The following is a 27,361-nucleotide window of genomic DNA, read 5'->3' on the forward strand; positions in this document are numbered from 1 at the left end:
TTACCAGTACATAAATTATATACAGTATCTAATAATTGCCTTATTTTTAGCTCTATTTTACTTTTAGCACTATTTTGGAGGGAACTCATTATAAAATGAAAGCTTACTAGCAAATGCTGCACTGTGTTCTTCTTGCTGCAAGCTCCTGTATATTGTGTTTACTGTGCCTTTGATTACATTGCTTTTCCTTTGCATTTCATCTAATCTCATGTTGGAATATTTTGTCATGGCTCTAGGAGCAGTAGGCTATACCATAAATATCCTAAGTGTGAGATAACACGCAGATTTGTATGGGTACACTGTATGGTGTTTGCAAATAAAGTCATCTAACCACATGTTTCTCAGAACATATCCCTATTGCTAAGTGACCCATTATTATACACAAATATACACTGAGAGTGTAACACTTAACAAGATGCCACAAAACAATCCAAACATGACTCAGTACTTCCACAAGCATCAGCACACAGGTAACACATAGGCATGGCTTCTGAAAGTTCTCACTCCATTGTTGAATAAGAAACTAAAAGAATGATTTGTTTGATGCTGGAGGGGATGTGGCCAGAAGGGAACCCTACTGCATTGTTGGTGGGAGTCTAAACTTGTTCAACCACTTTGGAAAATAGTATGGAGTTTCCTCAAAAGACTCCACATAGAGCTCCCCTATGACCCAGCAATCCCACTTTTGGACATTTACCCAAATGATCACAAACAAGGTCATACTAAAGCACAACTATATTTATTGCAGCATTATTCACCATAGCAAAGATATGGAACCAACCCAGATGCCCCTCAGTAGATGAATGGATCAAGAAAATGTGGTATATATACGCAATGGAATTCTATGCCTCCATCAGAAAGAATGACATTGCCCCATTTGTAAGGAAATGGAAAGACTTGGAAAAAATTATATTAAGTGAAGTAAGCCAGGCGCAAAGAAACATAGGTCCCATGGTTTCCATTTGTAATAACTAGTATATGTCTGAGACAAGCAGAAACGGTCAGACAAAGTTGATGTTAGGCAAAATGAACCCCAAGATAAGGACTTAAGTGGTTTTTCTTTCTTGCTATTGTTTCTAACATTTTTATAAGGGGATTTTTTTTGTTGCTTTGTATGCCCCTCCCCCATGGTATAACCCCTGTTTTCACTGTATTTGATGTTGGTATAATTTGGGGAGGGGAAGGGAAGAAAAACAAATTGTTTAAATAGGGATACAGGTGGACCCATTACAACAACGAAATGTGCAAGATGCTATGTGCTTGATAAGAAGTGTACCCATTACCTTGCTCATGTAATCGTAACCCCTATGTACAGTATTTTCACAATAAAAAAGCTTATTAATAAAAAAAAGAATGATTTGTTTTGGTTTTGTTGGGTTTCTCTCTCTCTCTCTCTTTCTCTCTCTCTCTTTCCTCCCCCCCCCGTGTGTGTGTGTGTGTGTGTGTGTGTGTGTGTGTGTGTGTATGTGTGTGTGTTTGCTCATCCCAGAGCTTGAAGTCAGGGCCAGGGCACTATCCCTGAACTTTTACACTCAAAGCTAGTGCTCTATCATTTGAGCCATAGCTCCACTTCCAGTTTTTTTTTTTTTTTTCAGTTTAGAGGAGATAAGAGTATCATGTACTTTCCTGCCCAGACTGCCTTCAACCAGCTATCCTTAGATCTCAGCCCCCTGAGTAGTTGGATAATGTTTTGCTTTTGATAAACAGTATTACAACTAAATTGACAAGCTCACAAATTAAGATCCTGTAACTCTTTTAATCTAGTTAGTTCATTGATTGGCTTATTTTCATTTGTTTGGTTTTTTTGGGGGGGGAGAGTCCGGTCATGGGGCCTGAACTCTGGGCCTGGATGCTGTCCCTCAGCTCTTCAGCTCCAGGCTAGTGCTCTACCACTTGAGTCACAGCGCCACTTCCGGCTTTATTCTTTTTGCTTATGTGGTGCTGAGGAATGAAACCCAGGGCCTCATGCATGCAAGGCAAGCGCTCTACCACTGAGCAACCTTCTCAGCCCTTTATTTTCATTTGTTTATCCTGGATTTTCCTTTTGTTCTTTGCTTCTTCAGATTAACAGATGAAAAGAGAAAAACTAGTACTTTAGATTTTTTTTAACTCTTTTTGGTGAAAATACTGTACAGAGGGGTTACAATTACATGGGCAAGATAATGAGTACATTTCTTATCAAACATTGTAGCCTCCTTCTTTACTTTAGATTTTTTTAAATATAATTTTATTGTTATTATTCAGGGGTTGTGCAGAGGAGTTATTGTTTTATAAGTCAGGGAAGATGAGTGCATTTCTTTTTGGACAATGTCCCACTTCCCTCCGTCTCTCCCAGTTTTGCTTTCACGTCTCCACCCACGATTTGTATAGAGGTTGTTTGTTTTTTAAGTAGAATAAAACAAATTAGAAATGCTCTAATTAAGACAGCTGAATTAACATTGCAGCATAATGCTGTTACAATAGAAAATCAAGAAGAGCAAGCAGAGGAAGAAACAAAGGGGGAAGAAGAGGAAAAAGAGGAAGGGGAGGAGGACAGAGGAAGAAGAGGAAGAGGTGGAAGAGAAAGTAGAAGAACAGGAAGAAGAGAAGGAGGAAGAAAAGGAGGAGGAGGAGGAGGAGGAGGAGGAGGAGGACCTAAACATCTACTCTTCCATTTCTGTCAGTTACATTTTTTTCAACAGCTAAAGTGCCATCTAGTGCCAAGCTACAGAAGTGAGTCAGCTCTCCAGTATAGTATACTTGAACCATTTCTTCACTTACTTCACTCTCTTCAGACAAGTGTTAAAGTACACCCTCTGTGATTCCTCTCATCTCTGAAACCTTAACAGAAAGTAGAATTGTTAAACCATCAGCGCTGGCAACTTAAGTATTCAGTATGTGGTAGTTAATTTAGCTTTTGAACATGATTGGATTAAGAAATACCAAAAAGAAGGGGTTGGAGGTAAACGTGGCTCAGCTAATGAGTAAATGCATCAAATATCAAGTTTGAATCTTAGTCTCAAACAAAAATAAACAAAAAGAAAGCAATAACAAAAAATATGAGAAATACCTAGGAGCTTAGTAAAGTACAGCCCTTGGTTATGTCTATGAGTGCATTTCTAGAACACAATGGCTCTGACCTAATGAATAGACTAGTCTCTCCAGAGATTCAAAAAATTATAACACTTTCAGCAGGTACCACTTTCAGGACAGGGGTGTCTGGAAGGAAAGTGGGTTACTGGGGGCATAGCCTCAGGGTGATATCACGCTCTGGTCCACCCCCACATCCCTATTCATTGTCCTCAGTGAAATGAAGAACTTTTTTCTCCACAAGATTCTGTCACCGTTCTGCCCAAATGCACAGGCCAAGAGATGGTAGACTAAACCTTCTGCAACTGTAAGCCAATGCAATAGAGAAATTTAACATATTCCTTAACATTCAAAAGATGCACATTACATATTTACTTGTAAATTCAAGTTAAAAGTAAATAAGCTCTGAGTTCAAACTCCAGAATAGGGGAAGGGAAAACTGGGCCTCCATGGCTCAAGCCTGTGTTCCTAGCTATTCAAAAGATGGAGATCTGGAGGCTAGAGGTTCAAAGCCAGACCCAGCAGAACAGTCTGAGATATGTATCTTCAAAATAACCAGCAAAAACCCATGCTGGGGACATGACCCAAGTGGTAAAGCACCCACAGAGCAAACAAGCAGAGAAGGCAGCAGGCACCGAGTTCAAAAACTGGTACTAGCAAAAAAAGTGTAGATAAAAATCATTCATATCAAGGTCCAGAAATACTGTGCAATAGAAAATAGACTAAATAAGACATATCTTTTCAACCAAACCCTATGGAACCAGGCACTAGTGGCTCATGTGTCTTGAACCACAATCCTCACATCTCCTGAGTAGCTAAGATGACAAGCATGAGCAGGGCAGGAAAGTCCTTGAGACTCTTATCTCCAATTAACCACCAGAAAACCAGAAGTGGTGCTGTGGAGCACTAGCTGTAGAGCATTAGCCTTGAGCAAAAGAGCTCAGAGTCCAACCCTTAAATTCAGCATCCATCCCCTAAATTCAATCCCCACAACCTACAACAACAACAATAACAACAACAACAACAATATAACAGTGATATTCTTTTTCTAAGTATACACTCCTTTGCAACTTAAGTTTTTTATTTTTATACCAAAGACAAAGCAAAAATATGTAGAAAACTGGGAGAAACTATATTTAATTAAATAACAGATTGTTCATATGAAAATGGGTCAAAAGAAAGATCATAAGCATCAGATTTATAAGATGTGTTGGATGTTTTACTTCTCATATCCATATTGTCTCATTACAACTTGATTTTATTGTGAACTCCCAACAAAGATAATATTGTGGTAAAGTTGCCACCTTAAACGTCTGTGGGAGCCAGGCTTAGTGAGAATGGCTGAATGAGATCACAGTAGGAAGTCACAAGGGCTGTGGGGACGTGGAAGTGCACACCTCCTCAGACGACATCAAGTCCAAGTGCTCCCTGTCCTCTCTTCTGCTATCTAAATGTACTATAAGTACTACTCAGGCACTAAACTAAGATATTGCCACAGCAAGTATTTCATCTACTTCAGTGTAAGCCTAATGTTTTACATTAATCCTAGTTCAGATCACTGGAACTGAATAAAGGCTTTGTTAACTGTTCCTATTCTTCTTTTTTTTGGGGGGGGAGGGGTCTGGGAGCATGAACTCTGGGCCTGGGCACAGTCCCTCAGCTCTTCAGCTCAAGGTTAGCACTCTACCACTTGAGCCACAGCGTCACTTCCGGCTTTTTTCTTTTTGCTTATGTGGTGCTGAGGAATTGAACCCAGGGCCTCATGCATGCAAAGCAAGCACTCTACCACTGAGCCACCTTCCCAGGCCCAACTGTTCCTATTCTTACTCTCATTCTGCTATGATATCAGTGTGTATCCATTACTTGGATATTTGTTTGAGTTGTACCTGGGATGTGTCCAAGGTGCTGAAGTTTCAATGCAAACAAACATGAAGGTGAATTCCTGCCCCGACATGTTTTAGAAGCTGCAACAAATTGATTAAGTCTTAGTTTTCACATGTACACAATGAAGTGATGATACTTAATGTGGCTGTGTTAAGGATTAAAGCAAATGAAAAAAACTTTGAAAATACATGGACACAATAAAAGAATAGGAAATGATATTTGTGAATTTGTCACTATGTGACCTGAGTATGTGCTTTATCTGGCACCATACTTTGTACTAAGATCTCAAATTGTTGGCTGAAAGCTGCATCTACATCCTACATCCCTCCTCTTTCCCACTCTTCCACCAGCTTCCTTCTCATATTTACCAGTCTCTCTCAGTTCCAAGCATCACATCATACAGAATCGAACCTCCCATGATGTAAGTGCTCAACTTTCCTCAAAGAAAAGCCCTTTGTAGGAAGAAGGAGAGCAAGCATTCTGCTAAACACAAGAAAGATGTTCTCTTTGGCTTCATATTTCAACTACACAGTCGAATAACGTCATTTAAGGTTGGAAACTTGTAGTTCATGTTATGATGCTGTGTGTCTGTAAGGAAAGTTTATCCTAAGAATTTCACAAGTATTCCAGATATGCACTAACTGCTATTGATTCAAGGGATAATTTCAATACATCTATTTTTGTTTTTATTACATAATGAATAGTCACAAATTAAATAATCAGAAGGTAATTCACATATATGAACTAATTTTTGAGGCAAATTTTACAAGCAGTACAGATTAAAACTAAATTATGATCAGGGGCTGGTTACTCACACCTGTAATCCTAGCTTCTCGGAAGGCTGATATCTGAGGATCAAGGTTCAGGGTCAGCCCAGGCAGGAAAGTCTGTGAGACTCTTATCTCCAATTAACCAGCAAAAAGCCAGAAGTGAAGCTGTGGTTCAAGAAGCAGAGTATCAGCCATGACCAAAACATCAAGTGAGAGCTCAAGGCCCTGCATTCAAATCCCAATTTTTGGCATTAAAATGAAAAAAAATGTGAAGAAAAAGAAAATTAAAAAGACCAAAACACAAATTGTGAGCTCTATAATTAAATGACCCCCAGTGATGTGTGGTTGATCTCCACTGTTGCATTACTGAAAGCTGATAGTGGCATTATATCATTTAGGGCATGTCCTAGAAGAAAACAATGAACCTGAAGCCCTTCTTCTAAGTCTCTTTCACTATTTTTCCATGAACTGAGAAGTTTTCCTCTGCCATGCTTTGCCACCATCTTGTGCTACCTCCACCCTGGCCCAAAAGCAATGTGGTCAATTGATCATGCGAGAGAACTTCCAAAACTGTGAGTGAGCATAAACCTTTCTTCTTCATAAGTTGATTGTTCCCAATATTTGTAAAAGTAATGGAGAGCTGGCTAAAAATGAGCACAAGATAAATATTTTTTCAACATGTAATGTTTTTAATGTTTAATAGGTCAATATACACATAGATTGAATTAATTTACAATCATTAGGGCTTCTGTATAGCACTGACAATAAGCAAAAATTAAAATAGCCTATGTTATTCTTTAATTTTATTATTGTTGTTTTGTTGTTATTTGGGCTTACTGGGGTTTGAACTCAGGGTCTCATGAATGCTATGCGAACATTCTATACTGCTTGAACCACACCTCACCCATCATTCTCCCTTTTCAAAAGAAAAATTGGAAGGGCAGAAATGGAAAAAGGAGAAAAGAAACAAAGATATGAAAACTGGTAATAAGAGAGTAACTTTTAGCAGGATGCCAGTAGCTCATGCCTGTAATCCTAGCTACTCAGGAGGCTGAGATCTGAGAATCGCAGTTCAAAGCTGGGACAGGAAAGTCTGTGAGACTCCAGGAAACAGAAAACTGGGAGTGATACTGTGACTCGAATGATAGAGCACCTAGCCTTGAACTGAAGAGCTGAGGGACAGCACCCAGGCCCAGAGTTGAAGCCCCATGACTGACAAAAAAATAAAAGAGAGTAACTTTTGCTTTTTAAAGATCTTTAATATCCAAGCCACAAGAATGACATTTCATTGGGCTTGAATATGTGCCTGAATTGTCAATAATTATCAATAATATTTTGGAATCCAGAACAAACTTTGAAATTCAGAGAATGAAAAATTAACAAATGTTTCATCTCTCAAAAAGTAGTTATGGATTAATGACTAACAAAGTTGCATAGCAAAATATTGAAAAGATGTTTAATACATACTGAATTGTAAAAGGAAATCATTGGTAAAATTTTTATCTAAAAGTAATAATATTGTTGTATTAATATTAGTATTATTACTGATAAAAACATTAGCCAGTAGTGGCAAATTAGGAAGCAAGATATTTGAGTTCCTGTGGCCCACGGTGGTCATATGACCTAGTGCTACAGATTCCAGTGTTTTTTACACAACTCACTAATAGCTGTTTGGCTACAAGAGTCCTGTGGTGAACCATATTGGAGAAATAGTCATCTAAGGAAAGATTAGTAGTTTACATTATATAATTAAGCCCATCTCAGAATCCGTGCACACTGTCAGTTGTCAAAAGCAGGTCACTATGAGCAATTTTCCAGCGTGATCGGCCAAAGAATAATTTTCTTTCACAGAATCTGAAAGAACAAGTGTATTGCAGAATTCAGAAAGACTCTACTTGCACATCTCCTCAGATCAATCAGCTTATAGCTATATATGGTTAATCAGGAGCCATGAATGCCACTGTTTCTACAATCAAATCCTAGGCTTTTGAAAGGTGTCAAATTCTCACACTAAGGACATGGAAATAAGTTTTTAAAGTACATCATATTTTTCTTACCCTGGAACTTATACATTAAATGACTCATAACTCAATTTCAAACCAAATCTTAAAGCAACGTTAGCTTTACTTAAGCTTATTTTCCCATTAGTTTTTGCTGTAGGAGCTATTAAAGCATATCTCCTGATGAGTAATAGTTCATTCTATTGAAATTGCAAGTTAATTCACTTATTGCAATGCAGCAAGAGAACAGAGGTAGAGGATGGGAAGATATCCACCCCTTTATAATCCAGTTAGCTAATCTCACATCTTTAGTTCGCTGAGAATAAGAACCTTTTGACTTTATCTGGTATTTGAAAGGAACACAGCTGTGTTCCAGATATGGCACTAAAGGAACAGCAAGCAGACAATAATGTTCTGTACCTGCAAACATCCTCCAGCAAACACAAATTACGAATATGCACTTTGGGGCTTTAAAAACACTTTAGAGCATTGATCAGGATTATCTAAGGCTAATTAACATTTATGATATATGTATGTGCGTAGGTTCTACAAATCCCAATCTCTTTCTCTCAAACTTATCTCCCTCTCACATCCTACTGCCAGTGTTCTTGATTTTAACCAAATTTCTTTAAAAAAAAATCTGAAGCTCAGACACTTAGATTTCCTGTTTCAGCTTATTCTGAGAGACAATAGCATTTTCCCTTTCCCCTTCTGTCTCCGTATTTACCTCACATTTCTAAGATATGTCCTTCCTTCTCTGATAAATGTTTTACAATCAGTTTGGTATATTTTACAGTCTTTTCCTTGATATCTATAGGAAATTGGATCCAGGATCTCCCATCGATACTAAAATCTATGGATGCTTACATCTCATGTATAAAATGCGATATACTTTAAATAACATTAACCCACATACTTTAAATACTGTAAATACTATGGAAAAATAGTTGTTATTCTATCATTTTTAGGGAAGAATGACAATAAAAATCTGTTGGTACTTGCTTAATACAGATACCAGATTTTTTCCAAGTATATTCTGTTCCTGGTTGATTGAATCTAAGGCTATAGACAGCCAGCTTCATTTAGTTCATTTTTTTATACAATACTTTATAGATTTTGACTTACTTTCATATCTAGTCCTCGCAGTAACCCAGCAAAAGATGGGGATGGGAAGATGGCAGGGGTGGGGGGGACACGCTGGCAAGTGAGGACATTGCAGATGGAGAAGGTAAAAAGTTTGGTAAAGGTGAGAATCAGACCCAATGCAGCACACAGCTATGGTCACAAATTGCTAATGCTAGAATGTTTTTCTTCCATTTCTGGCCTCATTGTATATTAGAAGGATATTTTGAGGCAGGTTTCTAGGCCTATAGACTTTCCACAAAATATAAAGTAGACTTACTAAACCGAACATTTTATAGAGAAAACTAAGGATTGAATTGGTTAGTGTAAGAAAAACTAACCATGGGTTTTTAAATGTGAATTAATAAATAAGGTAATTAATTAATTATTCTATTAATGCTTAATTCATTTACTCATCTAATAAACATTGAGCACTCACTCTGCCAGGCAAAGCAGTCAAGGACATGGCCTTTGTGGGTTCTTTAGTAATGTTATTATCATAATTATTATAATTATCTATATGAGAGCTTAACTGATGAAAAGCAGAACACTAAGGAATAAGCCAGAAGCAAGATTAGAACCCCCTGATAGAAGAATGGCATATATTAGAGATGCAAAAGTATTTTAAAAGAATAATATCACGAATAAATTAAGCTTATCCCCCTTTTCATTTTTAATGTTTTTATTGTAAAAATACTGTACAGAGGGGTTACAGTTACATGAGTAAGGTAAGGAGTACTTTTCCTATCGAGCATTGTTACCCTCCCCCTTTGTTTTTCTCCTACCATCCCTTCCCTCCCCACATCCCCAACTCCTCTACCCACCCCACCTGAAGTTGTACAGTACATTTTCAACTTAGTGTCTTATACATCTCATTGTTACAATGGGTCAACCTGTATCCTTGTTTCAACATTTTGTTATTTCCTTTCTCCCCAAATTAGAAAAAAATGTATATACAAGATGCAGGGCACCAGAATCAAATACAGTGAAAACAGGGATTATATCATGGGGGAAGAGCATACAAAAGAAACACAAATATCACATAGTACATTATAAATACGTTAAAAAAAACATTAGCAAGAAAGAAAAACCCACTTGTGCCCTTATCTTGGGGTTCATTTCACTTAACATCATCTTATAGGTCACTTATACCCCTTTTTAATAAAATTTGTGGCCCTGTTTTTTAAATCACCTTTCCTAACTGACTTCTTGTGAGCAGAATTTCTATGATGCCACTCAGGTTTAAGCATCATTTAAACCATTATCTTAAATGCTAAAATAGATAGGGAAAATTCAGGGACCATTGTAAAGACTGGACATCATAAGTCTCAGGTTTAGATGTGGCTAGGTGCCAGTGGCTCATGCCTGTAAACCTAGCTACTCAGAAGGCTGACATCTGATGATCATGGTTTGAAGCCAGCACAAGCAGGAAAGTTTGTGAGACTCTTATCTGTAATCACCAAAAAGTCAGAAGTGATGGAATGCTTGCCTTGAGTAGGACAGGTCAGGGACAACCCAGATCCTGAGTTCAAGCCTCAGGCCTGGCAAAAAACAAAACAAAACAAAAAAAAACTTTGGTTGTATTGCAGATGCAGTTTTTCTGAAGAATCCAGCAAACTACTATTAATTCAACCTCTACTTGGCTTCGGTGTAGGGTAATTAGGCTTCTGTCTATATTATAAATTACGCAGAGGCTCTCCCATTTGAACTGCAATCTGATTCTTCTCTGTGGTTTGCTGATGCTTTTGGTACACTGGGGCAGGGAACGTGAGGAGTTTTGCTGACAGCCAAGGAAGTTGAGTTAATTTTCTACAACATAAGGAAAGTTGACTTTATAGAAACAATAGGAAAAGGCAAAATATTTGTAAGATCTGATGATTTCATTCTGGCAATGTGATACATGCCTGTAATCTCAGTACTCGGTAAGTTATAATAGGGGAGTTGTGAATCAGAGCTAATGAGATCTGCTTCATAACTCCCCTGCTCATCCCCTTTACAATAAAATAAAATTTAAAAAAAAGAAAAAAAGATACCTGGTGACTTCTCTGTACTGCTAATGGAGAACTGGAGCTGGGCAAGAATATAGAAAAGTAATTATTAAGCCAGACTCCAGTGGCTCACATGTAATCCTAGCTACTCAGGAGGCTGAAATCTGAGGATGATGGCTCTAAGCCAGCCTAAGCAGGAAAGTCTGTGAGACTTTTATTTCCACTAAACTACTGAGAAATAAGCCAGCAATGGAGCTGTGGCTCAAGTTGTAGAATACTAGCCTTGAGCACAAAGAGGCTTGGGGACACTTCCCAGGCCCTGAGTTCAAGCCCCAGGACCAGCAATAAATAAATCAATTAATTAATTAAATCCTTTCCTTCACAAGAAATAAAAACATGTTTCTCTGGATCTCCTTAAGCCATGAGCTATTATTGGATACTCTGGACACAATTGAACATATTGACATGAGGAATTCTTATCAGTAGATACTGCAAATCTTAGTCTCCACACACCATTTAGTACTAGGGCTGGTGCTTTACCACTTGAATCATGCCTTTTTCATCTATTGCTGGTTAATGGAAGATAGGATCATGTGGACATTTCTACCTGGACTATCTTTGAACCTTGATTCTCTGGAATATCAGTCTCCTGAGTAGGTAGAATTACGGTGTGTGACATAGGTACCTAACTAAAAAATGTATTTTTGAAATGTGAAAAGATTAGTCAGAATGCCAGTGGCTCATGCTTGTGAGCCCAGCTACACAAGAAACTAAGATTTGAGGATTGACGTTCAAAGCCAGTCTGGGCAAGAAAGTTACTGAGATTCTCATCTCCAATTAAGCTTCAAAAAGCTGGGAGGGGAGCTATGGTTCAAGTTGTAGAGCACTACCTTTGAACACAAAAGCTCAGCAGCACTCAGGCCCTGAGTTCAAGCTTCAGGACCAATCAGGTGGGGGTGGGGGTGGGGGCGGAGGTAGGTGGAGCAAAAGCCAGAGGTTGAACTGTGGCTCCAGCCTTTAGGGGAAAAGTGAAAACATAAGGCCCCAGGGGAAAAATAACCTCATTAACTAAAAGTTTCATTAACTCTTAAAGTTTATTTAATGGTCTGAGAGCTAGTGGCACACTCTTACTTCCAATTAACCACCAGAAACCAGAAATGTCATTGTAGCCAGGAGCCAGTGGCTCATGTCTATAATCCTAGCTACTCAGGAGTCTGAGATCTGAGAATCACGGTTCAAAGCCAGCCTGGGCAGGAAAAGTCCATGAGACTCTGATCTCCAATAAAGGACCAGAAAACGGAAAGTGGTAGAGTGCTCACCTTGAGCTGAAGAGCTGAGGGACAGTGTCCAGGCCCAAAGTTCAAGCCCCACGACGACGATGACGACGACGATGAGGAGGAGGAGGAGGAGGAGAAGGAGGAGGAGGAGGAGGAGGAAGAAGAGGAAGAGGAGGAGGAGGAGGAAGAAGAAGAAGAAGAGGAAGAGGAGGAGGAGGAGGAGGAGGAGGAGGAGGAGGAGGAGGAGGAGGAGGAGGAGGAGGAGGAGGAGGAGAAGAAGAAGAAGAAGAAGAAGAAGAAGAAGAAGAAGAAGAAGAGGAGGAGGAGGAGGAGGAGGAGGAGGAGGAGGAAGAGGAGGAGGAGGAGGAGGAAGAGGAGGAGGAGGAGGAAGAGGAGGAGGAGAAATGGAGGGAGGAGGAGGAGGAGGAGGAAGGAGGAGGAGGAAGAAGGAGAAGAAGGAGAAAGAGAAGGAGAAGAAGGCGAAAGAGAAGAAGAAGAAGAAGAAGAAGAAGAAGAAGAAGAAGAAGAAGAAGAAGAAGAAGAAGAAGAAGAGGAGGAGGAAGAAGAGGAAGAAGAGGAAGAAGAGGAAGAAGAGGAAGAAGAGGAAGAAGAGGAAGAAGAAAAAGAAGAAGAAGAAGAAGAAGAAGAAGAAGAAGAAGAAGAAGAAGAAGAAGAAGAAGAAGAAGAAGAAGAAGAAGAAGAAGAAGGGGAAGGAGGAGGAGGAGGGGGAGGAGGGGAGAAGGAGGAAGAGGAGGAGGGGGAGGAGGAGGAGGAGGGGGAGGAGGAGGAGGAGGAGGAGGAGGTGGTGGTGGTGGAGGTAGTGTCGTTGTGACTCAAAGGGGTAGAGCACTGGCCTTGAGCAAAAGAGCTCAGGGACAACACCTAGGCCGTGAGTTCAAACCCCACAACCAACAACAACAAAAAAATATGGATGTTCTTCCATTTCCATAGATTCTAAATAATTCTTTGAAATATTTTTTCTCTATGGAGGCATTTTTTCTTTCTTTTACCAGTTTTTTAAACCTGTTAAAACTGCTAGTTCCCACTTTATGCATTTGCATAAGCAATTTATTCAACCTGTAGTTTCTACTACATATGTATATGCATGAACAGCATTTTGTATAGCTTACACCCATATGGGAAATGATTATTCTACACAATGCCTAGTTGTAGTTACTCAGCAGAATGACTTTAAATGATAACTTGTACCATTCTAAACATGTTCCTTAACACATATCCCTGAACAAATCCCAAGAAGAAACATCAATAACATACTTTACCCAATAGAGGGAGCTCAAGGCACTTTTTGATGCGAGAGCTGTAAAGACTAAAGGCAAACCTTAGATATCTATAACTGAATCTTTACCCAGGGGATGTGGATTTTAAGAGATTTTGTGCTGCTTCTATGGGAAGAAGTATAGATAAAATTAAACTGGAGAAAAATACATATTTTATTGGAACTTTTCCTTGCATGGACCAAGCTTTTGATGGCGCCCTCCATACCCTGACTAGGGTGGGAAAAGATCATACCTAGGATTATCCCTCTACTGGAGGACAGGAAAGAATCAGGGAAGGTTAAGAAATAGACACAAGACTAGGGCAGAGGGGCTGGGAAGGTGGCTCAGTGGTAGAGCGCTTGCCTTGCATGCATGAGGCCCTGGGTTCGATTCCTCAGCACCACATATGCAAAAAGAAAAAAGCTGGAAGTGGTGCTGTGGCTCAAGTGGTAGAGCGCTAGCCTTGAGCTGAAGAGCTGAGGGACAGTGCCCAGGCCCAGAGTTCAGGCCCCATGACCGGACACCCCCCCAAAAAAAAGACTAGGGCAGAGTTAGCTATGTGGGCCTTCTTCTAGTCTAGGAAAAAAGCAATACATACTGGCCTTGCCATTGCTACCTAGCCAGTAATAAGGATGAATTTGTCTGAACAGCTTTCTACTTATTCCCTCATTGGCACTCTCCAGTGCCTAATTTAATGATACCAATCTTCTGATAGCATTATCACATCCACATTGGCTAACAGCAAATGGGACAATTTTCCTCCTTTTCTGAAATAATGAAAATAAATGCAATGAGGTAAAGTCATCTGCATAAGGTCACAAATTAGTTCTGAACAAATGTCAGCCTTCAATAATTTATAATGGATTAACAATCATATTACTTCAACACAAATGCTAATTTTCAATAAACCTTTAATTCAGTAGAAATAACATTTTATTTGAAGTGAATCATAAAATTAAGATATACCCAAAAAAAACCCTATATAAAAATGATAAAAGATGGCGTAGGTAAGATGGCAGAAAGTTAACAAACAGAGCTCTGTCTGAAGATGCAGAGTTTTTTTTGGGTCCCACCAAGCTATGTGCATCTAGACAGTCCCATTCTGAAAGTTATATTTATACAGAGATTTATATCAAAGAAGAAAGTTGTAAGCTCCCTGCATAAGAAGACAGATGCAAGCGCCCGCTGGCAATGGTGGTGGCCTAGGGAGCCACAGTAGAGGTGGCAGCAGCAGTGACAGCGATCACGTGCCCATGAGTTTTCCACTCACCTCCAGCATGAATTTAAAGTCCGGGAATGGGAATCCACATCCCAGCCAGCCACAGAGGGGTGCAGAGACAATTCGTCACGTAGCAGATGGTCCAACACACCAAGGGAAAGCGTGATTACCTCCCTTCCTCTGGAAGGAAACCCTCCTGCTCCTCGGGAAGCACACCATCTTTGGAAGTGGCCTAAAGCCTGCAGAGCATCTGGCTGACAAGACTTGCCAGGGAAGCATCAATATTTTTGAAGAGGGCAAAGGAATCTGAGGTGGTTACACCTCTCCTCTCTGGTGGAAAAGAAAAAGAAACACCAAGAGGGGAGGTAGCCCTGTCCAGGGAGAGGCAGCCCTCGGCCCTCAACAGCAAAGGACCTGGCACCTTGAAATTACAAAGCCAAAAGAATCTGAAATCTCGCTAGACTGGACAGGTTGGAAAAGCTGCGGGCGAATTCAGGCTGGGCTAAAAGGAGGGCCTGGAGCTAGCCACTCTAGAGAAAGCCATGGATTCTAGACGACTCAGTCCCACCCCCACCCCCACCCCCCACGCTTGCTGCAGAGATTCTAAGTGGCAGAAAACAGCCACATCCCTCTTGGTCTACCACACACAGCAAATCCTTCCTCCCACTAAGTTAGGCTGGGAAGAGGCCTACAAAGATTCCAAGTTTGTAAGTCAGAACTTTATTCTGCCCTCTCAAACCGATTTGAGAATTCATCTGCTCACTTTGAGTTATAAGTAGGTTCAGACAGGCCTGAGTGTGGGAACCCACGGCATAGCCACATCCCCATAGCAAGAAGGCCGGTGAATCCAACCGAGCCGCAAGGAAAGCTGACCACCATGCAGAAATAAAAGACTCCACCAAAAGACGGAATAGTGGACATCGGGGAGAGAAAAGATTCCTCAAACAAATTGGAAAACACTAGTTATTGCAAATAAGGGAAACCATGGGACCTATGTTTCTTTGCACCTGGCTTACTTCACTTAATATAATTTTTTCCAAGTCTTTCCATTTCCTAACAAACGGGGCAATGTCATTCTTTCTGATGGAGGCATAGAATTCCATTGTGTATATATACCACATAAGTTGATGTTAGGGAAATGAACCCTAAGATAGGTATTCAAATGTTTTTTTTTTCTTTCATGCGATTGTTTCTAACACATTTATAAGATTATTTCTTTGTTGCTTTGTATGTCCCTCCCCCACTGTATAACCCCTGCTTTCACTGTATTTGATGTTGGTATAATTTGTGGAGGGAAAGGGAAAAAGCAAATGGTTTAAATAGGGATACAGGTGGACCCATTGCAGCAATGAGACGTACAAGTCATTATGTCAAAAACGAACTTTACAACTTTGTTGGGGAGGGGTATAGGAGGGTTGGGTGGGGGGGAGCAGATGGGAAGGGGAAACAAAGGAGGAGGCAGCAATGCTTGATAAGAAATGTACTCATTTACAGGTTGGACCAGTTGCAACAATGAGAAGTACAAGTTGTCATGTTGAAAATGAACTTTACAACTTTGGTGGGGGGGTGGGGAGGATTGGGTGGGGGGGCAACGGGGAGGTTGGGAAGGGATGGGAAGGGTAAACAAAGGAGGAGGCTACAATGCTTGATAAGAAATGTACTCACTGGGGCTGGGAAGGTGGCTCAGTGGTAGAGCACTTGCCTTGCATGCCTGAGGCCCTGGTTTGATTCCTCAGCACCACATAAGCAAAAAGAAAAAAGCCAGAAGTGGCACTGTGGCTCAAGTGGTAGAGCACTAGCCTTGAGCTGAAGAGCTGAGGGACAGCGCCCAGGCCCAGAGTTCAGGCCCCATGACCAGACCCAGAAAAAAAAAAAAAAAGAAAGAAAGAAAGAAATGTACTCACTATCTTGCCCATGTAATTGTAACCCCTCTGTACAGTATTTTCACAATAAAAAAAAAGAAATGTACTCATTATCTTGTCCATGTAATTGTAACCCCCTCTGTACAGTATTTTCACAATAAAAAAAAACAAATTGGAAAACACTTTCTTTTTGTTTCCTTTTTCATTGCTGTTTTGTTTTAGATATACGGTCTACAAGTGATTACTAGGCATCTGTCTTAATTGTGTGCATACTTAATTATGGCTATATTTTTGATGCTCAATGTTCTATTTCTCTGTTATTCTTAGTATTTTTAAATTTTATATTATTACTTTTATATATAATTGTTATTATTTTTTTCTTTTTTGCAGGTCTTAATTCTCTTCTTTCTGTTTCCTTCCCATTCTTTATTCCTCTATTTTTATTTGCTTCTCCCTCTAGTGAGAACAATCTCTTAATATTTCTGTTAATTTCATTGTAGCCTGTTTTCCATTTCTGGCCCTTCTCTCCTCCTTTGTTTTCTTTAGTGCATTGATCCCTAATTGTTTGTCTGTGATTAAGATTGTATTTTTTTTTTCATTTTGACTTGTTAGTCTAATTGCATCATCCTGTAATCCTTTCGGTTCAGAAGGCTGAGATGTGAGGATCGAGATTCCAAGCCAGTTCTAACAGAAAAGTTCCTGAGACTTATCTCCAATGAACTAAAAACATGTTACAAGTGGAAACGTGGCTGAAGTGATAGAGTGATAGCCTTGAACAAAACTATTCAGAGACACTGCCTAGATCCTGAATTCAAGAACCAGAGCTGGCACCAGGACAGAACAAAAACAAAAGCTGGGTTTGGTAATTCATATCTGTCATCCCAGCCACACTGGAGACATTAAATACGAGCATCCCTGTTCAGACCTGCCTGGTCAAAAAAGAGACACCAACAGAACAGTGGTGTCCAATTATGGCAACACAGTGTGTGAGGGGATCTTGGCAACAGCCAACAGCATATGGGATCCAAACTGTCCGACTGTAGTCAGCCTGCATTGCAACCTCTGCACCCTGACCATGGGCAGGAAGCTGGCTTATCCTCTCACTCACCACCCATAGGAGGACGTACTGCCCCATCCAGCCTCTCAAGCCCAGGACAAGCCCTCTGGGGACAAGGAGGAAAAGAAGGCAGGAGAGACACAGAGCCACCCAAAAGTGAAAACTTTGAGGAAGCTTTTATCTCCCCGGTGTCCACTATTCAGTCTTTTGGTGGAGTCTTTTATTTCTGCATGGTGGTCAGCTTTCCTTGTGGCTCGGTTGGATTCACAAACCTTCTTGCTATGGGATGTGGCTGTGCTGTGGGTTCCCACACTCAGGCCTGTCTGAACCTGACTTATAACTCAAAGTGAACAGATGAATTCTCAAATCAGTTTGAGAGTGCAGAATAAAGTTCTGACTTACAAACTTGGAGTCTTTGTAGAGAGCAGAAGCACAGATGTGTCCATGTTGGAAAAGAGGCCAGTGTGGCTGAAGAGACAGGAAAGGGGGGGATGGCCAAGGCTGATTCCAGGGCCTGGAAATGACATCAGCTGTCCCTGCTGAAAAGCCTTCCCATAACCCACTGCTGACAGCCACACAATGAGGAAGTCACAGTTGCTTTGTTCCCACAGGCAGGCATGTTCATCCCAGGCCTCAACTCTCAGGTCCCCATGAGGAAGGGGCTGTGTCCTTTATAGAGAGAGACTCTGTGTCAGAGGCCACAACACTTTGGGCTGAGCCTTGGTGCTTTTCTCTTGGCTGCTTGGGACATGGTAGGGCTTGAGCCCTGAGGCCTGTCCACTGGGAAGCCCATAGTGTCTCACAGGATCCTTAGAATGAGAGATGAGAGGGGACAGACACAGAAGGAAGGAGAGAGGAATAAGGAACAAGGGAGAGACAGAGCCACCCAAAGGTGAAAACTGCCTTTCTGAGAATTCATGTGCTGAGTATAGTAGAACTTGAGGGGAAATAGCTAAGGCCTGGGCAGCAGCAGGCCTAGGACCCAACTGTATCTCCTACAAGGTGGTGTCTGCCGTCCCCAGGCCTATCTGGGGACGAGGTAATGGGGTGGAGATATGTGTTCATGCTCAGGGCAAGCAGGAGGTGAGAGGAGGAGCCATTTGGGGAGGTTTTGTCAGAAGGAAGGGCTCAAGTGAAGGGACCTCCAGGGATGACCTCACTTCCTTCAGAATGCAACTTAGAACCTTGGTATCCCAGCAGCCACAGTCAACACAAGCCTCACGCAGCTCACTGGCATGGCTAACCGACATTCAGGAGATGCTTGCCGGGTGTTTCAAAAATCATAGAGCCTCAGGCCTCCAGGAAGAGAGGAGAGGGTGCTTGGCCCATGTGTGTAGACCCTGGGCCAGCCCTGGACACAGACAGTTCTGGAGATGTTGCTCTAGGACCCCACAGGTGACTGGGGAGGCCCAGGGCAGTGAATGACTAAACAGCACAACACACCTGATTCTCCTGACCATCATCAGCACTCCCCTCCATGTATGGTGTGTGTGTGTGTGTGTGTGTGTGTGTGTGTGTGTGTGTGTGTGTGTGTGTGTGTGTGTGCATGCGTGTGAATGCTTGTGTGCATGCATGCATGTGCACTTGTGAGTGATTAGTTATTTCTTTTCAAGTAATTCACTGTAGTGTATGGCAAGGAGTCTTCTCTGGTCACCTAGTTTCAACCTGAACTCTTCCTCCTTGGTCCCACTGCAGGATGTAGCCCCAAGCCAGGAGGAGGCCTGCAGGGCAGGCACACTGGAGCAGCTGGTGGATCACTTGGTGCTTGCCCAGCTGACCGGGGACCACTTCTTCGTCCCCACCTTCCTATCCACTTACCGAAAATTTGCCAAACCCCAGCAGGTACTGGACCTGCTGTTCCAAAGGTGAGCAACAACTCCAAGGTCAGTGGCTGCTTTCCTCCAGACTGAGCCTGGGAATGACCTGCCCATCTCTGAGGGCTACTTGGATTGTGGAAAGAGGAGGTGACCAGAGACTGTGCCAGGGCCATGTGAAACGAGAGTTGGAAGCGCTTGCCAAGCATGCCCCTGTGTTGTGTGCTACCCGGGAGTGTGGGCTCATGTCTGTGGCCTTCTCAGGAAACAGCTAAATGCCTCCAGACAAAGCAGTCTGTCCATTTAGGAGGAGGGTTTCTAACCAAGATGTAGACAGAGCAAGGGTGGCTAAAGGCAGAGTGAGGGGCAGGAAGCACAGGATTATCAGGGAAGGACTGGTGGTCCTCCTCCACTGCATGGAGAGGAAGCCCCTAGGGTGTCATGGCTGTTCCCAGGCACTGAACCTAGAAAATCCTGATGGTTGCAGGCAGGCTTCAACACATGGACAGACAGCCAGTAACTCTCAAATTCCTCACAGTTTCACTAGGTGTGAGGCTCTCCAAGAGTCTTCTAAACAGGATGAAATCCTCCCTTGCTCCAGCCAGGATGGCATGCAACAGGACCAACTCAGAAAGTGAGTGGACTTGGGTCTCCAAAGAGGGCATTTTTTCCCACAATGGTGCCAGTTTTGAGTATTAGGGTATAGGCAAGCACTGGAACACACAACTCAGGATTCTCACCAGAGGGCCAAGGTGTGAACTTTCTCTGCAGGAGGAAGAAAGCTGTGGAAGGAAACTGGTGGAGGCTTCAGCTCAGAGCTGAGCCCTGTGACAGTCCATCCTCCCCAGAGCCACAGAGCCCAGCTTGCCCTCCCTGGCCAGGGGATCCCAAGGAGGGTTAGGCTATCGCTGCATAGTCATAGGCCCTCAGCTGATCTAGGACTGTCGGTGAGAGTGCAGGGCCAGGCTGGCCAACCAGAAGCGTGTGGTGGGGAGACAGCCCACATGCGGCTCATGGGGACTGAGGCAGCAGCCACCAGCTGATGTGAACCAGGAGACGATGCATGCCAGACCTACAACAGACCCTCATGGACACTATAGTCATTTGGGACAGGTTGGAGAGAGGCAGGAGGCTGTGGGGCTTCCTGGAGAGAAGAGAGCTGCTCATAACATTGTGGGCTGGCTGCCTGGACATTACCTCGAGTCCCTACTTGGTTCCCTGGCCTGCCACTACCTTCACCACCAAAGCTGCCTGGGATGGGGTGTACTAGCCTCAGGCTGGACAGACAAGGCACTTATGTCCAGCTTCTTCAAGGGTGCTGAGTGTGGCTTGGGAGTGTGGGAGCACTGGCCCAGGTTTCTGACTGTGATGCCCACCATCTGCCCCTAGTGCCATCTCATCTATCCTGGGCATGTGGCTGGATCAGTACTGGGAGGACTTCTGCCAGCCTCCGCAGTTTCCCTGTCTCAGGCAGCTCCTGGCTCACCTGAAGGTCTACATGGCAGGAACGGACGTGGAGGGCCGTGCCCACCTTCTCCTGGCTCAGATGGAGGCCCAAGAACAAAGCCAGGCAGAGCCTGATGGTGTGGAACATGGGACTGGGATGCAGAGAAAATAGGGAGCAAATGGTGTGGACCCCTGCTGGGAGCAGGCTCCAAACCTGGCCTTGGCCCAGGACGAAAGAGGAGCCTGAAACACAGAGTGGGAGCAGGAAAGGTGAAGAATAGGACCCGGGGAGGGGAGGGAGACAGGTTGGGGAGGCACAGGGAAGAGGGTCTCCTTTGTCTACTCAAAGACTCAGCACAATGCAAGAATGGAGAGGCTGTGTCTCCTCCTGCAGCTCCACCACTAACCCCAGTGCTCGTTCTAAATGCAAGTCCAGAGCTAGATCCAGCTCCATTGCTGACTCTGGCATGCAGCCCACGGGGAAGACCATCATCAGGGACAGACCAAGGGCTGAATTCAGCCTTGTCTCTAGTGAGCAATCCTATGACAACACCAGCATCAGCTGTGCAAGGACAGCCATTTCCCCCCTGCCCTCTGGAGCTACTTTGCACGGGAGCTTCAGCATCCTGTGCCTGCCTGGAGGCAATTCCCCGGTGGCTTCCATGTAGACTCCCAAGACAGCATCTAATCCATATTTATCTGGTGCACAAATCATCCTGGGCACCTGCTCCACAGCTCAGGTGGGCTCCCTACATATCTGTCGATTCGGAGCGGCACCCAGCATCCTTTCCTTCACACGAAGCTTCCTGTCCTCCTTCAGGGACCACAGAGAATGTGCTGAGCAAGGAGAAGCCTGATGTCCTGGCCTTCCCTCCCCCGCTGGTGGCAGAGCAGCTCACGTGGATGGATGCGGTGAGGGCTGGGCACGGCACGTGGCGGAGGGGCAGGCTTCCTTCTGCGCTTTGCTGCCTTCTCATGCTGTTCCTTCCCTGAGAGCCCAAGGTTCATCCAGACCAAGCTCCACCATGGCTCACTCTGTCTGGGACAGTCACTGTAGTGGAGATGACACCCAGGCCCTTCCCAGGGACTGTGAGAAATGGGGCACTGGAACAGAAGTGCAACCTGGCCCACAGCTCACCCTCATTTGCCAGGTACCTCTTGAGCCACAGCACCCACTAGGCACCTGGTGTCTACCAGAGCCTAGTACAGACATCAAAAGAGCCAGAGAAGTAGGATCTGTGCCTGCTAACAAACACACAGACATGAGGTGGCTGGGTCAGGGCACAGATGCTCCCTGGGCCACACGGGCAGAGTCACAGTGGGCAGCAGACACGGAGGTGAGGTAGACTAACGCAAGTGTAGCGCACACCATGCCTAGAAACTCCCACAAGCTCCAGACGACCCCTCCATAGCCTGACTTCCATGCCCAACTGAAGGATGCCAATCTGGACTTGGTTACTCTGGTCCGGGCCTGCCCAAGGAGAGACACTCATCCATTTCACAGGAACTGTTCCAGAAGGTGCTGCCCCACCACTGCCTGCTCTCTGTCTGTTCCCAGAGGGACAAAAAGGACATGGAGAACTTGGCCCCCACCATCCGGGCCACCTTTACCCAGTTCCACAGAGTTTTCTCCTGCGTCCTCACCACCTGCGTTGGAGATCACAGCATGCAGGCCTGCAACAGGGCGCGTGTGCTGGAGCATTGGATCATGGTGGCCATGGTATGCCACAGCCGCTGCCCAGGCACTCTCCCTTTAACCTCTTGCACTCTGAGCCTTTGCAATGTGCTCAGAGCTTTCTGCGGACCCCAGTCCCTCCTTGCGAGGGCCATGCTGCCTGGCCACCCACAGCCCATCCAGCAAGCAGCTGGTGCTCACTCCTTCCTCACACTCAGAACTTAGGGAGACCTCCAACAGGGCCTGGTCAGTTCTCATGCCTTGCCAAATCTCTCCGAGCTCCCTAGCATCCCTCTGCCCGTGGGGAGCAGGACATGAGGTGGCCGCAGTAGCAGGCAAGCCTCACACACTCTTCCTCTGCAGGAATGCCGAGTCCTGAGGAACTTCTCCTCCCTCCATGCCATCGTCTCTGCTCTGCAGAGCACGGCCATGCAGCGCATGCAGAACACATGGCATGAGGTCTCCAGGTGGGTTTCCCTCTCCACAGGAGCTGTGGACACTCAAGGCCTGGCCAGCTTGACCCTCGTTCAGCCCCACGCCCAATCGTGCATGACCTGGGCTGCTGCCTACGCTCTGCTTGTTCACCCTTTGGCAGCATTCAGCTCCCTGTCTGCCTCAAGCAGGAAGAGACCCATGAGCTTCCCAGGTTTGCTGTGGTAGTCAGAGATCTCTGTCCAGTTGGAATCCAAGCAGAGTTGCCTAATACAAGTGGGGTGGCCTCCATCAGGCCAGGATGAAGAAATCGCTCCAGGCTCCTGGGTCATTGGGGGCTCCATGCAATCCTTTGGAAACCTCGTGTCCAGGGAATTGGCAGGCCTGGTTCTACACCCAGATGAAGTTCCAGTCCCTTCTCTCTCTCCTCCCCATTTGTCACCTTCTCTCTGCCCCTCCTGCAGAGACAGCTTGCAGGTGTTCCAGAAGCTCTCAGAGATCATTTCTCCTGCGTGCTATTACTTCAGGACCAAAGTGCTGCTATTCCAGGTAGTGGGAAGTGGGCAGAGAAGAAACAGGGATTTGGGGGCACAAGAGAGACACAGTTCCAATAGCAAGTTCTATTCATTTTTCTTGGTGCCCATTCTGGAGCATAAGTGCGGTCATTGTGCTTTTGTGCTCAAGGCTGGTGCTCTACCAGAACAATTCTGTCACATCTCCACTCCAGTATTTGGTAATTAATTCAAGATCACAGTCTCACTGACTCTAGCTCAGGCAAGCTTTCAACTGGGATCCTCAGATCTCAGCCTCTTGAGGGCTACTATGAAAGTCAGAAGCTACTGATGCCTTTCTGCTGAAGGTGCTAAGTTCTGAAGGCACTAACTTCTTAGCTGCACTGCTCAGGGGTGAGGCATGGGATATCTCAGGGCTGTCCTAAGGGCCAAAAGACCTGGTGTCCATTAGGTTTGGATCCAAACATCCAGACTCAGCAGGTTTACCTAGAAGAGCTCTGTCTCTCGGTGATCTTCCTAGATCAGACACTGCTGATGGCCACACTACACAGGGGAGCTGAGGGCGACTTGGCTACTTTCATGGCAAGGGTGGTCAGGCACTGCTGACTCCTCCCTGCAATCCTAACTGCAAATGACTGGGAGCCAAATCCACAGCACTCAATTAACCATGAATACCCAGAAGTGAAGTGGTAGTTCAAGGGTTAGTACTGTGAACCACAAAAATAAAAAAAACATACAAACACAAGGAGAAATGAGAGACAATGTCATACAAACTCATGGAGCACATCTTCACACACTTCTCCAGCAGCTTCTATGGAAAGCAGCAGCAGATTGCACACCTTAAATCCCCTAGCACATTGGTTGGCCCTCTCCCTTTGGGATCCAACTCCTCTCAGGACCAGACACAAACAGGAGCACTCACTGACTGGAGATTTGCATGTACACCTTGCAGATGAAGAAGCAGGCAGAGGGAGGGCAGATCACTCCCCTGGGAATCCACAACAGTGAGTGCTGGAGCAGAGTCTGAACTAGAAATGAGCAGCCAGCTGGCAGGAGCTTTGGCACATATGTCCAGGGCTCTCGATGTCCCCAGGGCTGGAGACAAAGGATAAGAGGACACCTGCCTCAGTTGCTCTCCTCTCAATCATGACAGGAGCCTTGCGACTTTGCCTCCAAGGACAAGAAGGCCAAGAGAGGCCAGAAGCAGTCAGAGGAGATGGTGAGTGACTGTGTCCTAAAGGCACCAAGGGGGCTTGAGAGAGAGGAGAGAAGTAACATGTGCCTGCCCTTCTCACCTTTTGCCCTTCTGCCTAAAATAACCCCATAGCCATGGGCTTCTCGTGGCAATCCTTTGTCCTGAGAAGCTACCAGAGGGAAAGGAGGAGTGGTAGCCACCTGACCCAGTATGGCAGCGCCTACGTGGTGGGGGGAGGAGCTTCAGTGGCTGCCTACCTTGGGGATGTGCAATTGCCAACCTGATGCTGTTTGCAATGCCAACTGCCAAGAAGGGGCTCTGACAGAGGTGGCCAGAGGTTCCTCAACTTACTCTTCCATGAAAGGCCCTGTGAGGATGGAGGCTGGCTAAGAAGCCCTGGGAGGAGGGCCCCTAGGCCTTTGCTCATCAGCCCACCCAATCCCACAGGTTAGGATCAAGGGCACCATTCCCTACCTGGAAACATTCCTATCAGACTTCAGGATGATTGACACTGCCTTTAGGGATTTCCTGGATGTGAGTAGCCTCGACCCAACTTGGAGGCTGGGGCTGGGACAGAAAATGCTAAGCTGAGCCCTAAGGTGTAGACACAGGGCACAGTGGGCTCTGCCAGTCCCTCTGGGGGAAGTGGAGGTAAGGAAGGGTTGGGTGGAGGAGACAGTAGAGGGACAAAGCAGAGGCAAACTGTGGGCCAGTGAGCCTTCTCGCCTGAAGCCTCAGTCTCTCCAATGTCTCAGACGTGTTGAACAATTAGGTCCCAGAATCTCTTGGGCCAGGTGTCCAGGTCCCACAGGACAGATGTCCTTAGTCCCATGGAGGAGCCCCCACTCCCTGGAGATGGAGCAGCCCTTGACATACAGAGAACTGGAGGAGGGACTGCTTGCTACTCACATTGCTGTGTGCCTTCTAGGAGGGAATCATCCATTATGAGAAATTGCGAAAGGTGAGTTTCAGGTGCCCTTCCTGAGTGGGTGGGGACCGGCAATGGAGTCAGCTCACTTCCTCCCCAGCCCCTGTGATGTATGGGGACATTTGGTGCAGAGACAAGATCTTCCAGAAGGCAGGTTGGGAGTGTGAAGTGGGAGCCGGCAGAGCTCCCACTGTGACTGAGTGTGGACCCAGATATGACAGCACAGAGCAGCCTGCTACCACCCCTAAGCAAGAGACTCCCAGGACAATCCTCGCAAGTGGGTCATTCCCCGGCCACCACAGCACAAACCTGTTCCCTATCCTCATGCTTTGCCGGCCAGGAATATACAATCATGGAGCAACTGAAGCAGCTACAGTCAAGCTGCAGCTATGACCATATCACACCAAATGAGAATTTTCTGGCCTGGTTCAGGAGCCTGGAGCGGCTCAGCGAGGAAGCCAGGTGAGTTGGGGGGACAGTGGACCAGTGACTGGAGCCTGGCACACAGGATGGGGTGACATCCTGAGGGCCTGAGGTCTTTACCTGAGGCCTCACATACATAGGGTGGTCAGGAGCTGGGCAGCAAGCTCTGAATTGCAGGCAGGCAACGGGAGGACCCCAAGCTTCCACCTTGATCACCTCACAGCCACCCTTGTCTTAGCTATGACCTGTCATGTGCACTGGAGCCCCAGAGGCAAACTGACACTGCAAGCCTTCCTCCCAAGAAGCACTTTGGCATTTGCAAAGTCTGCAAGAAGTAAGGACCTGGGCCCTGATGGGCAAGGGCCAGGGAAGCCAATGGGCTGGGATGCGGGTGCCAGACTTTGGGGCCCAGATTTAGGTCTTTCCACGGAGCAGCCCATTTCTGCCACTCAGTTCTGGCTCTCTGAGCCTCCATTGCCTCCTCTTTCATGGCTCATCCATCACAGAGGGAAATGGGAAAATGGTGATAGACCAAGATCCTAGGATGGAGTCCCAGGCTCCCAGTGGAAAGAGGATCAGGTGTTAGGGTGTGTCCTTACTCCAGTAAGCTGGCCCCTCTCTGAAGCTGTCAGGCCCAGAGCACTGGCCTCAGTACCAGTGGCAGCTCCCAGTTCAAGTCATTGGAGCAGGACAAGTGTGGCCCTGACACCAGCAGCACAGACAACACTGGAGTGCACTGCAACAGCACTGGGAAGTCAGCAGGAGCTTCCAGCTCCTACCCGGAGCTCAACAGGAGCCTCATGGGAGAATCCTCAGAAGACCAGGAAAAGGTGACCTCCTGCCTTTCCCATAGCCTTCCTTTCCAGTGCCCACCAAGACAGCCCAGCTCCTTGTACACTTCTGGAAAGGCCTAGCCCTGGTTTGAGACTGGGACTTCTCCTGATGTTGCTGTCCCCACAGCTCAAGGCATCATCCTGCCAGTCCATTCCAGGGACTTTGGCGATCAACCTGGCCTCTCCCAGCCAATCCTCACCCACAGACTCCAGTACACCTGAGACCACCACAGGAAACAGTCAGAGCTGCGTTTCAGGACACACCAGTGACAGCTCCTCCCGGCATCCATATACCAGGCAGGGAGACTCCTGTGTCATCAGGGTGATCCTGCCTGTGGAAAACAAACGTTTATGCAGAAGCATCTTGGTACGTTGGGGGGAAGGATTCTCCCTTGGTGTCTTCAACCTGGCAGGACACACATCTCACCTTCGTGATTTCCCATGGACCATCCCATCCCGCGAGGGGCCAAGGGACAGAGCGAGATCACAGTGCTCAGAACTGGGCCTGAAAGGAGGGAGGCAAAAATGTGCCCATCCTCCAGGTGAGAATGGATCCTCCAGTTGGGGACAGTCCTGGG

At 45.2% G+C, this 27,361-nt stretch overlaps 1 protein-coding gene across 1 annotated transcript in view; it reads left to right on the forward strand.

Annotated features, from left to right (window-relative positions):
* Positions 1-27,361, forward strand: part of LOC122124476 (ral guanine nucleotide dissociation stimulator-like) — a 50,133-nt gene that overhangs the window by 19,630 nt on the left and 3,142 nt on the right. The window contains exons 2-14 of the mRNA XM_042699197.1: positions 19,221-19,390; positions 19,878-19,973; positions 20,729-20,922; positions 21,606-21,697; positions 22,290-22,505; positions 22,824-22,927; positions 23,357-23,441; positions 24,558-24,623; positions 25,047-25,133; positions 25,528-25,560; positions 25,868-25,989; positions 26,576-26,780; positions 26,911-27,150. Coding sequence (XP_042555131.1) covers positions 19,221-19,390; positions 19,878-19,973; positions 20,729-20,922; positions 21,606-21,697; positions 22,290-22,505; positions 22,824-22,927; positions 23,357-23,441; positions 24,558-24,623; positions 25,047-25,133; positions 25,528-25,560; positions 25,868-25,989; positions 26,576-26,780; positions 26,911-27,150 — 1,710 coding nt within the window. The remainder of the gene's footprint in view (positions 1-19,220; positions 19,391-19,877; positions 19,974-20,728; positions 20,923-21,605; positions 21,698-22,289; positions 22,506-22,823; positions 22,928-23,356; positions 23,442-24,557; positions 24,624-25,046; positions 25,134-25,527; positions 25,561-25,867; positions 25,990-26,575; positions 26,781-26,910; positions 27,151-27,361) is intronic.

This window comes from Dipodomys spectabilis, unplaced genomic scaffold, assembly GCF_019054845.1.
Source record: "Dipodomys spectabilis isolate Male_0828 unplaced genomic scaffold, ASM1905484v1 ptg000235l, whole genome shotgun sequence".
NCBI lineage: Eukaryota > Metazoa > Chordata > Mammalia > Rodentia > Heteromyidae > Dipodomys > Dipodomys spectabilis.